The sequence below is a fragment of the Hemiscyllium ocellatum genome, chromosome 22 (genome assembly GCF_020745735.1).
Source record: "Hemiscyllium ocellatum isolate sHemOce1 chromosome 22, sHemOce1.pat.X.cur, whole genome shotgun sequence".
Lineage (NCBI taxonomy): Eukaryota > Metazoa > Chordata > Chondrichthyes > Orectolobiformes > Hemiscylliidae > Hemiscyllium > Hemiscyllium ocellatum.
This window is the reverse complement of record NC_083422.1, coordinates 1104676-1120577: the sequence shown is the minus strand read 5'-3', so window position 1 is coordinate 1120577 and position 15902 is coordinate 1104676. Positions and strand designations below refer to the sequence as shown.

Here is a 15902-nt window from a genome sequence, read left to right as displayed (position 1 = left end):
CACCAGTGCTTTGTTATCCTTTTAGAAACAGAGAAGATAGGAGCAGGAAGCGGTGATTTGGCCCTTCAAGCCTGCTCCATCATTTATCATGATCATTCAACTCAACAGCCCCATTATTTTTGAACCCATTCGCCCCAAGTGTTACATCTAGCTGCCTCTTAAATACATTCAATATTTTAGCATCAACTATTTCTGGTGGAAATGAGCCACAGGCTCAACAGTCTTTGGGTGAAGAAATGTCTCATCTCCATCCTTATGGTCCACCATGAATGCTCCGATTGTGACCCCTGGTCTTGGAAGCACCCACTCTCTTCTAAATCATTAATATATATTGTGAATAGCTGGGGTCTTAGCACCAATTTCTGTGGCACCCCACTAGTTACTGCCTGCCAGTTTGAAAAGGACCCATGAATTCCTCCTTTGTTTCCTCTCTGCCAACCAGTTTCCTAGCTATTGCAATACCCTTATCCCCAATCCCACGCTCTTTAATCTTGCACAATAATCTCTTACACGGAACTTTGTTAAACGCTTTCTGAAAGTACAAATATACCAAATCAACTGGCTCCCCCTTGTCAACTCCATTAATTACATTTTTGTAGAATTCCCCTTCATAAATCCTTGCTGACTGTCTGATCCTGCCACCTCTTTTTAAATGCTCTGCTGTAAAGTCCTTGATAATGAATTTGAGAATTTTCCCCACCACTGATGTTAGGCTTACTGGTCTATAGTTCTTGGATTTCTCTCTGCCTCCCTTTTTTAAATACTGCAGTGACATTAGCTGCCTTCCAATCTGCATGGACCGTACCATTTTCATAATATGGAGGTTAGTTTTCTACATTCTATAAAAGTTCAATATATCTTCTCTGCTGTTTGATCTGTCCTTTGATGGATGGTGTCATTCTGTTACAGGAGCATAGTTCAGGACATCTCTGATTACTAGCTGGCCAGTTTTGTTCGCTCAATCTGATTTGATTATTAAAGCAATTCTTAAACATCAGCATGCCAGCCCAGTGTCAGTACACAAAGGCTTAAGTGTAAAGAACACATTTGCCAGTATTTTGAATGAACTAGAAGAACTGAATTATTAATGCTCTTCCGGATGCTTGTGTCACTAATTCCACTATGGTTTCTCTTTGGCTTTGGTATGCTGTGGGCACTAACATGGTGCACAGTACATGTGCAGTTTTACCTGAGGATAGATGTAGTTTCCATATTGCATCTACCACACATACAACTAGACTGCAATGACCGAAAAATCAAAGTTCTCAAAACTTGGGTGACAGGTTTCCAATTTTGGAATTTCAGCAAAACCATAGAGAAACAACTTTCTGTAAAAGAAACTACTTCCCAAGATTTATAACACTCAGTTATTAAAGTTTATACATGACTAATGTATTTTTGATAGATAAAGGCTTTGTGGGTTTGACATATTAGAATCTCTCTTTTTGTTTAAGTATTAATCGTATCATAAACCATAAATCATTTCTAGGTCACATATTTGGAACAGCTATGGTTCACTCCCTTCTCTTTGCCCATGGCCCTCTCTCTTTTTCAACTGTTCAGAAAACTAATTTCCTTCCTGTTGAATTGTATCCACTAGTCTCTCAGGCTCAATTCCCTTGGTTCATACAGTCATAGAGCACGGAGACAGGCCCTTTGGCCCAAACTGGTCCACGCCAACCAAAATGTCCATCTACACTAACTCCATTTCCCTGCACTTGGCCTATATCCTTCTGAACCTTTTCTATCCATGTATTTGTCCAAATGCCTTTTAAATGTTATGAATGTACCTGCCTCAACACTTTCACTGGCAGCTTATTCCATATGCATACCAACCTCTGTGTAAAAAAGTTGTCCCTCAGGTTCCCTTTTATTCTTTATTCCCTTTTATTCTTCTCTCTCATCTTAAACTGATGCCTTCTATTCCTCGATTCCCTAAACCTGGGAAAAAGACTGACTGCCTTCATCCTATCCATGCCTCTTACAATCTTATACATGTCTACAAGATCACCACTCCGTTTCCTACACTCTAAAGAAAAAGGTCCTAGCTTGTCCAACCTCTCCCTATAACTCAGACCCTGGAATCCTGGCAACATCCTTGCAAATTTCTTCTGCATTCTTTCCAGTTTAATAACATCCAAGGTGACCAAAGATGAACACAATACTCCGGCCTCACCAACTGCAACATAACTTCCCAACTTCTATACGCAATGCCCTGACTGACGAAGGTCAGTGTGCCAAAAGCCTTCTTCCCTGCACTGTCTACCTGTGACTCCACTTTCAGTGAACCACGCACCTGAACTCCAAGGTCCTTCTGTTCCACGACACTCCTTAAGACACAACCATTCACCACGTAGCTCCTACCTTGATCTGATTTTCGAAAGTACAACAACCTCAAATTTATCTATATTTAACTCCATTTGCCATTTCTCGGCCCACTCCCCAGCTGACCAAGGTCATAGAGTCATAGAGACGTACAGCATGGAAACAGACCCTTCGGTCCAACCTGTCCATGTCGACCAGATATCCCAACCCAATCTCGTCCCACCTGCCAGCATCCGGCCCATATCCTTCCAAACCCTTCCTATTCATATACCCATCCAAATGCCTTTTAAATGTTGCAATTATACCAGCCTCCACCACATCCTCTGGCAGCTCATTCCATACATGTACCACTCTCTGCGTGAAAAAGTTGCCCCGTAGGTCTCTTTTATATCTTTCCCCTCTCACCCTAAACTTATGCCCTCTAGTTCTGGACTCCCCAACGCCAGGGAAAAGACTTTGTCTATTTATCCTATCCATGCTCCTCAATTTTGTAAACCTCTATAAGGTCACCCCTCAGCCTCTGACGCTCCAGGGAAAACAGCCCCAGCCTGTTCAGCCTCTCCCTATAGCTCAAATCCTCCAACCCTGGCAACATCCTTGTAAATCCTTTCTGAACCCTTTCAAGTTTCACAACATCTTTCTGATAGGAAGGAGACCAGAATTGCATGCAATATTCCAACAGTGGCCTAATCAATGTCCTGTACAGCTGCAACATGACCTCCCAACACCCAACAGTTTGTACTCAACAAAGGAAAACATACCAAATGCCTTCTTCGCTATCCTATTTACCTTCTTCACTATCCACTTTCAAGGAGCTATGAACCTGCACTCCAAGGTCTCTTTGTTCAGCAATACTCCCTAAGACCTTACCATTAAGTGTATAAGTCCTCCAAAGATTTGCATTTATCTGAATTAAACTCCACCTGCCACTTCTCAGTCCATTGGCCCATCTGGTCAAGATCCTGTTGTAATCTGAGATAACCCTCTTCACTGCCCAATACACCTCCAATTTTGGTGTCATCCGCAAACTTACTAACTGTACGTCTTATGTCCGCATCCAAATCATTTATGTAAATGAAAAAAAGTAGAACACCTAGCACCTATCCTTGTGGCACTCCACTGGTCACAGGCCTCCAGTCTGAAAAATAACCCTCCACTACACCCTCTCTGTCTTCTACTTTTGCGCCAATTCTGTATCCAAATGGCTCGTTCTCCCTGAATTCCATGAGATCTAACTTTGCTAACTAGTCTCCCATGAGGAACCTTGAAGTCCATATAGATCACATCTACTGCTCTGCCCTCATCAATCTTCTTTGTTACTTCTTCAGAAAACTCAATCAAGTTTGTGAGACATGAGTTCCCACGCACAAAGCCACGTTGACTATCCCTAATCAGTCCTTGCCTTTCCAAATACATATACGTCCTGTCCCTCAGGATTCCGTCCAACAACTTGCCCACCACTGAGGTCAGGCTCACTGTTCTATAGTTCCGTGGCTTGTCTTTACTGCCCTTCTTAAACAGTGGCACCACGTTTGCCAACCTCCAGTCTTCCAGCACTTCACCTGTGACTATCGATGATACAAATATCTCAGCAAGAGGCCCAGCAATCACTCCCCTCTTGCCTCCCTTTCTATCATTCCTGTAGCATTTTCATTCTGGAACATTCAGCTGCCAGTCCAGCCCATCCCTGAGCCATGTTTCTGTAATTGCTATGATATCCCAGTCCCATGTTCCTAACCATGCCCTGAGTTCATCTGCCTTCCCTGTTAGGCCCCTTGCATTGAATTACTTTATTAGTCCTACCTTGCCCCTGCCTGCCCTGACTTGTTTGACTCACTTCTGTTCTCAGCTGTACCAGTCTCAGATCGATCTCTTTCCTTACTATCTCCCTGGGTCCCACCTCCACACCGTACTATTTTAAATCCTCCCAAGCAGTTCTAGCAAATTTCCCTGCCAGTATATTAGTCCCCTTCCAATGTAGGTCCTGCTGAAATTTCTGATCGCCTTTATCACTGTCCACAATACTGCCTATTTTAGTGTCATCAGCAAACTTACTTACCATGTCTTGTACATTCTTATCCAAATCATTGATTTCGATAACAAACAGTAATGGGCCCATCACCAACCCCTGAGGCACACCACTAGACACAGGCCTCCAGTCCGACGAGTATCCTTCCACTATTACCCACTGCTCCTACCATCAAGCCAATTATGCAATCTAACTTTCCAGAGCAGACTACCATGTGGAACCTTATCAAAGGCCTTGCTGAAATCTATGTGGACTGTGCCTACACCAACCTTGGTAACTTCATCAAAGAACTCTAATAAATTTGTGAGGCATCTTCCACATGCAAAGTCATGTTAACTACGCCCAATCAAACCCTTTAGAGTGTAGGTTTGCTTACTGAGCTGTAGGTTTGATATCCAGATGTATCGTTACCTAGCTAGGTAACATCATCAGTGGCGACCTCCAAGTGAAGCGAAGCTGTTGGCTCCTGCTTTATAATTATATCTTTCTCCTGGATGGGGTCCCTGGGGTTTGTGGTGATGTCATTTCCTGTTCGCTTTCTGCGGGGTTCATAGATGGCATCTCGATCTATATGTTTGTTTATGGCGTTATGGTTGGAGTGCCAGGCCTCTAGGAATTCTCTGGCATGCCTTTGCTTAGTCTGTCCTGGGATAGATGTGTTGTCCCAGTCGAAATTGGGTTTTTTTTTCATCCGTGTGTAGGGCCACGAGGGGGAGAGGATCGTGTCTTTTTGTGGCTAGCTGGTGTTCGTGTATCCTGGTGGCTAACTTTCTTCCTGTTTGTCCTACGTAGTGTTTGTGGCAGTCCTTGCGTGGAATTTTGTAAATGACGTTGGTTTTGCCCATGGGTTGTACTGAGTCTTTTAAGTTTGTTAGTTTTTGGTTGAGAGTGTTGGTGGGTTTGTGTGCTACTACGAGGGGTCTTAGTAGTCTGGCTGTCATTTCTGAAACTTCTTTGATATATGGTAAGGCGGTTAGGGTTTCTGGCTGTGTTTGGTCTGCTTGTCGTGGGTTGTTCTTGAGGAATCTGCGCATTGTATTTTTTGAGTATCCGTTCTTCTTGAATACTTTGTATAGGTGGTTCTTCTCTGTTTTCCAAAGTTCATCTGTGCTGCAGTGTGTGGTGGCTTGTTGGAATAGTGTTCTGATACAGCTTTGTTTGTGTGTGTTGGGATGGTTGCTGGTGTCGTTAAGTATTTGGTCAGTGTTTGTCAGTTTTCTGTATACGTGGTTTGTAGTTCTCCGTCGTCCTTTCTTTCGACTGTGACGTCCAAAAATGCGAGTTTGTTGTCAGTTTCTTCCTCCTTGGTGAGCTTAATGCCTGTGAGAGTGTTGTTGATGATGTTAAATGTCTCTTCTATCTTGTTTCGTTTTGTGATGACAAAGGTGTCATCTGCGTAGCGGACCCAAAACAAAACAAGATAGAAGAGACATTTAACATCATCAACAACACCGTCACAGGCATTAAGTTCACCAAGGAGGGAGAAACCGACAACAAACTCGCACTCTTGGACGTCACAGTCGAAAGAAAGGACAACAGAGAACTACAAACCTGCGTATACAGAAAACCGACAAACACTGACCAAATACTTAACGACACCAGCAACCATCCCAACACACACACAAACAAAGCTGCATCAGAACACTATTCCAAAAAGCCACCACACACTGCAGCACAGACGAACTTCGGAAAAGAGAGAAGAACCACCTCTACAACGTATTCAATAAGAACGGATACTCAAAAAACACAGTGCGCAGATTCCTCAAGAACAACCCACGACAAGCAGACCAAACACAGCCAGAAACCCTAACTGCCTTACCATATATTAAAGAAGTTTCAGAAATGACAGCCAGACTACTAAGACCCCTCGGAATCCTAGTAGCACACAAACCCACCAACACTCTCAACCAAAAACTAACAAACTTAAAAGACCCAGTATAACCCATGGACAAAACCAACGTCATCTACAAGATTCCATGCAAGGACCCCCACAAACACTACGTAGGACAAACAGGAAGAAAGTTAGCCACCAGGATACATGAACACCAGCTAGCCACAAAAAGACACCACCCTCTCTCCCTCGAAGCCCTACACACGGATGAAAAAAAACACCATTTCGAATGGGACAACACACCTATCCTGGTATAGGCTAAGCAAAGACATGCCAGAGAATTCCTAGAGGTCTGGCACTCCAACCACAACACCATAAACAAACCTATAGATCTAGATGCCATCTATGAACTCCTCAGAAAACGAACAGGAAATGACATCACCACAAACCCCAGGAACCCCATCCAGGAGAAAGATATAAATAGAAAGCAGGAGCCAACAGCTTCGCTTCACTTGGAGGTCGCCACTGATGATGTTCCCTAGCCAGGTAATGAAACGTCTGGATATCAAACCTACAGCTCAGCGAGCAAACCTACACTCTAAACCTCAACCTGAGCGACAAACCTTCACAAACCTTGCACTAATCAAACCGTGTCTTTCCAAATGCATGTATATCTTATCCCTCATAATCTTTGCAGCTAACCGACTTATCACAGATGTTAAGCTTAATGGTCTATAGTTCACAGGTTTTTCTTTGCACCTCTTCTTGAATAAGGGCACGACATTCACCACCCTCCAGTCTTTCAGGACCTCATCTGTGGCTAACGATGATGCAAATATATCAGCCAGGGCCTCCACAATTTCTTCTCTTAGCTCTTGCAGGGTTCTTGGATATATCTGGTCAGGACCAGAAGATTTTTTCACTTTTGTTCATTCCAATACATTCAACACCTCCTCTCCTGTGATATGGACTGTCCCCAAGATACCACTACTAATTCTCCAAGTTCCCAAGGCTTCATGTCTTTCGCTATGGTAAACACAGAGGAGAAATATTCATTGAGAACGTTGCCAAACTCCTGTGGTTCCACACATACATGTCCACTTTGGTCCTTAAGGGATCCTATTCTCTCTCTATGTATTCTTTTTCCTTTAATATATTTAAAGAACCTCTTTGGATTCACCTTAATCTTCTCAGTCAAGGCTATCTTGTGCCCCCTCATCACGTTCCTGATTTCCTTCTTCAGTAAACTCCAGTATCCCCTACATACTCCCAGGGATTCCCTATGTCCCAACTGTCTATACCTGAGCTATGCCTCCTCCTTTTTTCTGGTCAGAGCTTAAATATCTTTTGTCATCCAGGATTCTTAACTGTTACAAGTCAGGAAGTTCCAAGCTTTACTTTTGATCTGGTCCAGTACTGCACCAAACAAAATTTCCAGAAAGGTTGATGAATTTGATCCCCCACAATTTCTGTACTGGGTGATATGACTCAATGAGCTAAGAAATATCAGTTGTAACATGATTTAAATCTAGCTCTCACTCGAGAGATAAGACAGCAAATATCCAAATGAGGTCTGGATCTTGATTGACGTCATATATGCAACAGAATGAAGATGAGATGAGATGAGATCTTGTACAACCAGTGGTCCAGAATAATCCACAAACATTGATCACTTGGGTAATGTGATGAAAACAGTCAGTCACAAGAAACCATACCTCAAGAGTCAGCACCTTTAAATGATTGAAGAAAGGTGAAGAAGCTACATGTAATTTACAATACATGTTCCCAGCCTTTTCTTTGGTAGCATTTCTGTCTATTATTCTTTACAGAACCCCACAATCTCACCCTCCAAATTTCTTACCTATCTTGCCTTCCAATGACTGTACTTTCAGTTCCATTTCTGCTCGAGTCTTCTCACTCTTTTGTAATTTTTGCAGCAAACTTCCCACATCCACCATTGCTCCGTTATAAACAATCAAGTTGCTGCTTTCTGACCCGTTGCTGGATTCTGGTTTCACTGTTAAACTAGGCAACAAAAGTTTGTTTCCTAAAATAAATATACAAAGAGGCATGTCATCGCTGGAAATGGATTCAAATTGAGCCCATAATGATAGAACACAAAAGTTACCACTTCTATGGAAAGTGAACTTGTGCAGTTTCAAATATTACACTTGACCTCGGAATGTTTGATAGGGGCAGTGGACAGTGAGCATAACTCTGCAATTAATCTTTTGTGCCTGCCCTTGGGAGTATGCAATTGTACAGTATTACTCCAGATTATTACCAGGAAAGATGAGATAAAGATGAAAAGACTGCAAGAAGGGAAAACGTTCTTACACGAAAGAGATGCTTTAGGGTACAGACCTTGAGTGTAGGGAGGTTATGAATAATGCAGCTATCTCGAAGGAGGGTGCCTGTAAACAGAAGGGTGGATTGAAGTGTGTATACTTCAATGCCAGAAGTATAAGAATCATGTTGCAACTGTATAAGACTCTGGTGCGGCCTCATCTGGAGTATTGTGTGCAGTTTTGGTCACCATACTATAGGAAGGATGTGGAGGCATTGGAACGAGTGCAGAGGAGGTTTACCAGGATGTTGCCTGGAATGGTAGGAAAATCTTATGAGGAAAGGCTGAGGCACTTGGGGCTGTTCTCATTGGAGAAGAGAAGGTTTAGGGGAGATTTGATAGAGGTGTATAAGATGATTAGGGGTTTAGATAGGGTCGACACTGAGAACCTTTTACCGCTAATGGAGTCAGGTGTTACTAGGGGACACAGCTTTAAATTAAGGGGTGGTAGGTATAGGACAGATGTTAGGGGTAGATTCTTTACACAGCGGGTTGTGAGTTCATGGAATGCCCTGCCAGTAGCAATGGTGAACTCTCCTTCTTTATGGTCATTTAAGCGGGCATTGGATAGGCATTTGGAAGTTATTGGGCTAGTGTAGGTTAGGTAGGATTCGGTCGGCGCAACATTGAGGGCCGAAGGGCCTGTACTGCGCTGTATCTTTCTATGTTCTATGCTATTGGAGAGTGTTTAGCTAATAATATGGATGGTTTATCCCTAGGGATGGGAAGTACAGAGCTTGAGGAGTGGAAGAATCGGGGTGGCTTGACTGAACAGAGAGGTGGAGGCTCTCTGATGAAGATAGAATTAATGAAATTTGCCTACTAGGGTGAGGACAGAAGTAACAATGTTAGAACTTGCTTCTTTTTCTTACTGCGGAATTTTAAAATTTTATATTATAAGTTCTACTGGCTGATGTGGTGCAGAATTGTCCTGTCCTCTTTCACTAAAGCCAAAGACTAAGATCCTGTTTCAAGCACAATAAGAAATTGCAGAGGCAATACGGTCTTTCAAGAGTTTGTGAGCTCTGTCTTATGTTTCCGTGACCTTGCTTCAGCACCTTGCTTCTTCACCACTCTCCTTCAATACTACCTATCCCATAACGAGGAAGAAAAACTAGAAAAAAGGAAAACGATAAACAGAAATAAACGGGAGGCTAAGAGAGAGCAGCATAAGAAGAGGCACCAGAAATAGGAGCAGGAGAAAGTCATTCAGCCCCTGAAGCCCACTCCATCAGTCAATGAGATCGTGGTTAATCTTCTCCTTCAACACCATTTTCAAGCACTTACCTCCACATCCCATAATGTTTAAATTTTAGTATTACTTTCTATTGATCTCAGTCTTGACTATACTGTATAAATCAGCCTCCATCATCATCACAGACTGTGAAGGCCTGCTGCTTATTCTGAGGCTGCAACTCCTTGTTCTATAGATTCCCAACTGGGGAAATATCCTTGATGCATTTACTTTGTTAACCCCTGCAAGGTTTTATTTTATTGTTGAATAAAATAATTGTTTCAGAAACTCCAAAACCTACAGTCCTAGTCTTTTTTCAGCCAATTTGTGCTTGGAATTTTTGCATAGAGATGTAGTGGAGGCTGGTTTATTTGAGGCACTCAGGAGCATTAGATGTTTATTTAAGTAAAAACAATGGGCAATGTTATGGAAAGGCAGGAAATTGGCACAGTGTCAAGCTGGGGCAAAATAACAATTCCACAATATTAATGTTTCCTCATGAGACAATTTCTCCATTCCAGGAATTAGCTGTGAACTTTCATTGCATTCCCTCTACAATTAATATTTTTCCTTAGTGAAGGAGACCAAAACACAGGAGTAGGCCATTCAATCCTTGAGCCTTTTCTGCCACTGAAATCATAGCTAATCTGTGGCTTACCTCTATATAAGGTAATTTGTGCCTTAACTCCATATACCTGTCTTTGCTGCGCATCCTTTAACAACTTTGCTAAACAAACATTTGTCCTTCTCTGATTTACAATTAATTGAACTAGAATTAATGGTCATTTGCAGAAGACAATTCCAACTTCCAGCAGCCTTGTATGTAGTAGTGCTTCCATACAATTCTCCTGAAAGAGTCTGATCTTCATTTTCAAACAATGCCTCCTATTTATCCAATCCCCTTTTCTGTCCTTTCTTTTCCTTTTAGAAAGCTTGAAGACTTCCATCAAATCACACCTTAAACCTGTGCAGTGTCACAGAGGTTCTGTGTAATTACACAAGGACATCTTTAGTCCATGTTCAAATCCACTAATGATAAAGTGGTTAAAGCATACATATCATTTGCCTTAATTGCTTACTGTATTGCCTGCTAACTTAGAGTGACTCATGAGCAAGGACCCAAGTTCCTTTCAGAGTCAATATTTTCCTGTCTTACTATTTAAGAAATATTCTGTATTTCTGCTTCTCCCACTAAGGTGGATAACCTCTCAGTTCTCCGCATCATATTTCTTCTTCCAATTCTTTTACGCAATCACTTAACTTCTTCATTCCTCTGAAGTATCTTTGTATCCTCCTCAACCCACACTTCCGCCAAGCTTTGTTTTATTACATTAGGAAATATTACTTTTAACCCCAAAATCTAAATCATTAATATCGAATAGCTGCAGCCCAAGCACAAACCCTAGTAATACCACATCACTCAGTCTGCCAACCAGAAACGACCCATTCCCTTCTTCTTCGTTTTCTCTCCATTAACCAGCTCTCATTCCATGCTAGTTTATTCCCTCCAAACAGACTCGCTTGAATTTTATTAAACTCCTTTTGTGGGACCTTATTGAAAGCCTTCTGAAAAATCTAAATGTACTCATCCACGAGATCCCCCTTATCTTTTCTGCTCATTAGAGCCTCAAAGAAATTCCCAACAATTTTGTTAACATGACTTCCACTTCATTCATCTGTTAACTCTGTCTGAACATTCCATGAACTGAAAAATACCCTCTTATTTCATCCTGTTTTGATTGTATAGTTAATAAGACTGTTATAGACAGACTGTTATCCTATAATCCCACTCTGGTTAACAGTTACATGGAAGTTTTGACCTCAATTGTTTGCATAACTTTGTACCAAATTTTAAAATTTACTCCAAATGATTTTAAGTTTTAAAAGTAGAATAAACAAACAATTTTGTTGAAGCCCAGCTTAATATAAGCTTAGAAAGTAAGGGCAAAGGTGAAAACCACAGTACAGGGCATCAAGGAGAATGGAAATCAAAGAGTTAACTGTTTCTTTTAAAAGCTTGTAGATTATAGAACTGAAAATGTGTTGCTGGTTAAAGCGCAGCAGGTCAGGCAGCATCCAAGGAACAGGAAATTCGACGTTTCGGGCATAAGCCCTTCATCAGGATTCCTGATGAAGGGCTTATGCCCGAAACGTCGAATTTCCTATTCCTTGGATGCTGCCTGACCTGCTGCGCTTTAACCAGCAACACATTTTCAGCTCTGATCTCCAGCATCTGCAGACCTCACTTTTTACTTGCAGATTATAGAAGGAAAGAATGAAGTAAGCAACCACTGTGATAAAAATTGAGTCAACTTGTTTATAGGTAATTGGTTGTTTTTCTCCTACACCTCTGAATTTAACGACCTATATAAAAAAAAAGAGATCAAACCTTTATTTCTACAAATAAGTGACTTAGATTTTTAAATGATTCTTTTGTGGACTGTGGGCATTGCAGAAAGTCCAGCATTCGTTGCAGCAAGTCCAGCATTCATTGCCCATCCCAAATCAACTGAGTGACTTGATAGGCTATTTCAGAAGGCCATTAAGAGTTAACCACATTAGTCTGGGTCTTGAGTAGGCTTAACTGGGTTAAGAAAGGCAGATATCCTTCCCGAAAAGACATTAGCGAATGAGCTTTTACAACAATTGATGATAGTTTCATGGTTGTTATTATTAAGACCAGCTTCAATTCCAGATCTGTCAAATGAATTCAAATCCCACCAGCTAAGAAAGCATCTGGTACGAGTGTTATCAGCTATCTGCAGACGTAGTGTGGTCATGCAATGGAACTCTTATCAGCAAACTCAGACAATAAATGGGTGTACTGTTCAGCCAGTTTTTTAAAAAAAATACCATAGGCAAAAGATCAAGCTTCAATTTATAAATTGAGTGTTGGAGCTGGAAGCTATAAAGTCAAGCAAATTGAAAAGGCTGAGTTTCACAAATATACAGTCTGGGACAGGATGAATAAGAAAAGGTGCAATACCTAACAAATTATCAGATTCCACTTCATTCTCTGTCACTTTTACTTCATCTTTAGAGCCATCAGTTAGTTTCCTGTACAGGCAAGAGTCTCGCAGCACAACTTTACTAATTAACTTCTTAACCTGGAAATGAAAATTTAAAAAGTCAACAATTATAACAGGTAAATTGATCAGTCTTCTCCTTTGAACTTCTGAAAATCCTGATTCTTGTTAAATTCTTGTTCTAATGATAGTTCTTTCCTACTTCATGTTGCTGTTGGCCATACCCAAACACATACAGGGAATATCGACAAATATTTTATCCACAGTAGGAACTCTAACTATTATTCATCCTAGAACAACACAGCTTGAACCAGTGCAGCAAATAGGACTGGTTGAATTTGCCCTCTCCAGCCTAAAGGTCAAAATTACTCCAGTTGTGATCAGAATAGAAGACTGGAATCTCTCAATTTATGAGACACAGCCAGATAGTGACTTCAAAGAATTGGGTACTGCAAATGCTGGAGATGAGAGTCAAGATTAGAGTGGTGCTGGAAAAGGACAGCATGGAAAAGGCAGCATACGAGGAGCAGGAAAATCGATGTTTCAGGCAAAAGTCCTTCATCAGGAATGAGGGACCTGATGAAGGGCTTTTGCCCTTTTGCCCGAAACGTTGATTTTCTTGCTCCTCGGATGCTGCTTGACCTGCTGTGCTTTTCCAGCACCACTCTAATCTTGACCAATATGGACTTCACTGACAGAGGGTTTAATTACTAATCAGAGCCACAGTGACTGAATAGCATTATAAGCACAAACCCATTTTTCCCTAGTCCATGGATACCTAGGTAATTTGTCCCTGTCAGGATTTCTACCACAGAGCGACTACAGCACACTTTTTCCCCAATCTGTCCAAATTTCTGAATTTCTGCATTGTTTAATTGTATTTTTGCTTACTGGCTAAGATTCAGTTTATTTCACTGCAGACTTTTTTAGTGGCTAAGAAGTGCTTCATTTCCTTTGTTATTGATGTTTCCTGACTGTGATACCATTGACCCAACAGTGTAGAATAAATGAACGAGAAATTATACCTGTGCACGTGAAAGATGGAGTCCAAGAGTGTAGATGATTTCTTCAAGATCTTTCTCAAGCAGAAAACCACAGTAACTTTGGTCAAAATAGACAAAAGCAAGAAGAAGATCTTTGTTGTGCGTGAACAGCTGTTTCTTTTCCTTAAAGAATCAAGACAAGTAGTCAGGCCACAAAACTGATTAGTTTTTTTTTAGGCTAGAAAATTTGCTTTTTCCACCTGCATTGAACCCTCGTCTATACCCTCTGATTTAATTTATGTACTGGTACTAGCGCATTGGGACAATGACAATTAAACTGGTAAAAGTCTTGTGTACTACTCTCAGCTCATCTGCAAAGTTGCTAATTCACCAGTACGTCCCCAAATACTATCAATTCTCATACAAATGCACCTCAGTTTGATTTTAAAATAAATTCTCCATACACAACATAAAGTTGAATGCAACTACAAGACCATAATAATAGCTCTAGCTGATGTTTCTCACAGTTCAAGTGCAGAAAAAAGAATACATGGGACATTTTATTTCACCAAAACACTATTGACTATACCAGTCACAAACTGAGTCTACACCTTCTCCTTAGAAATGTTTTCTCTGGATCTCCTCGTTCCTTCCACTCTGTCATCCTTCCGATCTCTGTCACTCTCTTCCTCATCTCTATCTGTTGAAAACAAAGTTTAATAAAATATCAAGAGAAGCTGCACATAGTAAAAGTGAATCATAGTGACAAGACCACTAAATGCACAATCCATTATTTGGTAGCATGAAGGAACTGGGTTTAAGGTCAGCTGTCCCAAAAAGCCAGGCAGATTACTTCTATATGTTCAATTTAATCTCAGAAGAAACCATACTGTTATGTAGAAAATGTTGTCAGGGGCTTCGCTGAGTGAACAAAACTATAAAGAGCCAAGGACAAAGTAGCCTACTTGATTGGCATCCCATGTACCATTAAAGTTAACTGCGGTATCTTCCAAACTCAAGATTTCTACCATGAAGTTACTTACTAACAAAGAATCACTGAATTCAAAATATTACGACTGTTTGTCTCTCTAAAGATGCGACAAGACCTGCTGAGTTTCTCCAGTATGTTATTTTAGCACTTGAATGAACAAGGATGGCAGAGGTCGGAATATCATTACAGAATCCTGATATGGAATTTCATGGCTGGGTTAATGTCGTTGCGTTAGAATTCTGTAACTCCTCTTCCAACAGCAGTACACAGACTGCACTCTTTAAGAAAGCAGCTCATTGCCACCCTATAGGTGAATAACAAACTACATTGATGCTTACATCCTCTAATTTAAAAAAAAAACTGCTTGACCGGAATCAAGTCAAAGCTGTGAGAGGGTGCAATGGAATGAGCCTGAGACAATAGATCCTTTGATGGGTGTGCAGGTAATTATGCTAGTTTGTGATATTTCAGACTGATGACCCAGGGAGAAATCATAGGTCCTGGAGCTTCTCTTTCTTCCAGGTCCCTTATAACACCCATATCACAACTTTTAGCTTTTACCCCATATCATTTAGATGCCCAGAATTAGAAATGATTTGTGGGTTAGCAAACCTTCTTGGCTTTCGTACACTGTGTCCCTATGAATAGCGCTAATAAATGCTAGCCAAGCCAGAAACACCCACAGCTGAAAATGTGTTGCTGGAAAAGCACAGCAGGTCGGACAGCATTCAAAGAGCAGGAGAATCGACGTTTCAGGCATGAGCCCTATCTCCAGCATCTGCAGTCCTCATTTTGTCCCAGAAACACCCACATCCCACGAATTAATTAAAAACCCTGTTAGACTCTCATCAACCCATTGAGGGGGAGGTGGAGTCTGAGGGTTGGGAGGAAGAAGCCATCATGAGAAACCACAGAGACAGGAGAATGTCATGATGTCATATGTGGGTGGGGAAGCAGACATCAGACACCATGAGACACCAAAAAAGATAAGACAAGAGTGCCAGGCCAGGGCTAGACACAGTATCAAAGGGGGAGGTTGACAAGGGTCTAAAGTTGACATCAGACACCATTACACTTTACTGCATTTTGTAATCCAGTCTGCAACATACCATGCAACAGCAGACAGGTCAAAGAAA

The 15902-nt window shown here is 41.3% G+C and overlaps 1 protein-coding gene across 2 annotated transcripts in view; it reads right to left on the bottom strand.

The window, feature by feature from the left end:
- The window catches only part of ccar1 (cell division cycle and apoptosis regulator 1), a 142542-nt gene that overhangs the window by 13323 nt on the left and 113317 nt on the right, over positions 1–15902 (bottom strand). For both annotated transcript variants that reach the window (XM_060841816.1, XM_060841815.1), the window contains exons 20-23: positions 14387–14475; positions 13818–13958; positions 12753–12873; positions 8047–8232 (exon numbers count right to left, since the gene is read on the bottom strand). In XM_060841816.1, the coding sequence (XP_060697799.1) occupies positions 8047–8232; positions 12753–12873; positions 13818–13958; positions 14387–14475 (537 nt within the window). The remainder of the gene's footprint in view (positions 1–8046; positions 8233–12752; positions 12874–13817; positions 13959–14386; positions 14476–15902) is intronic.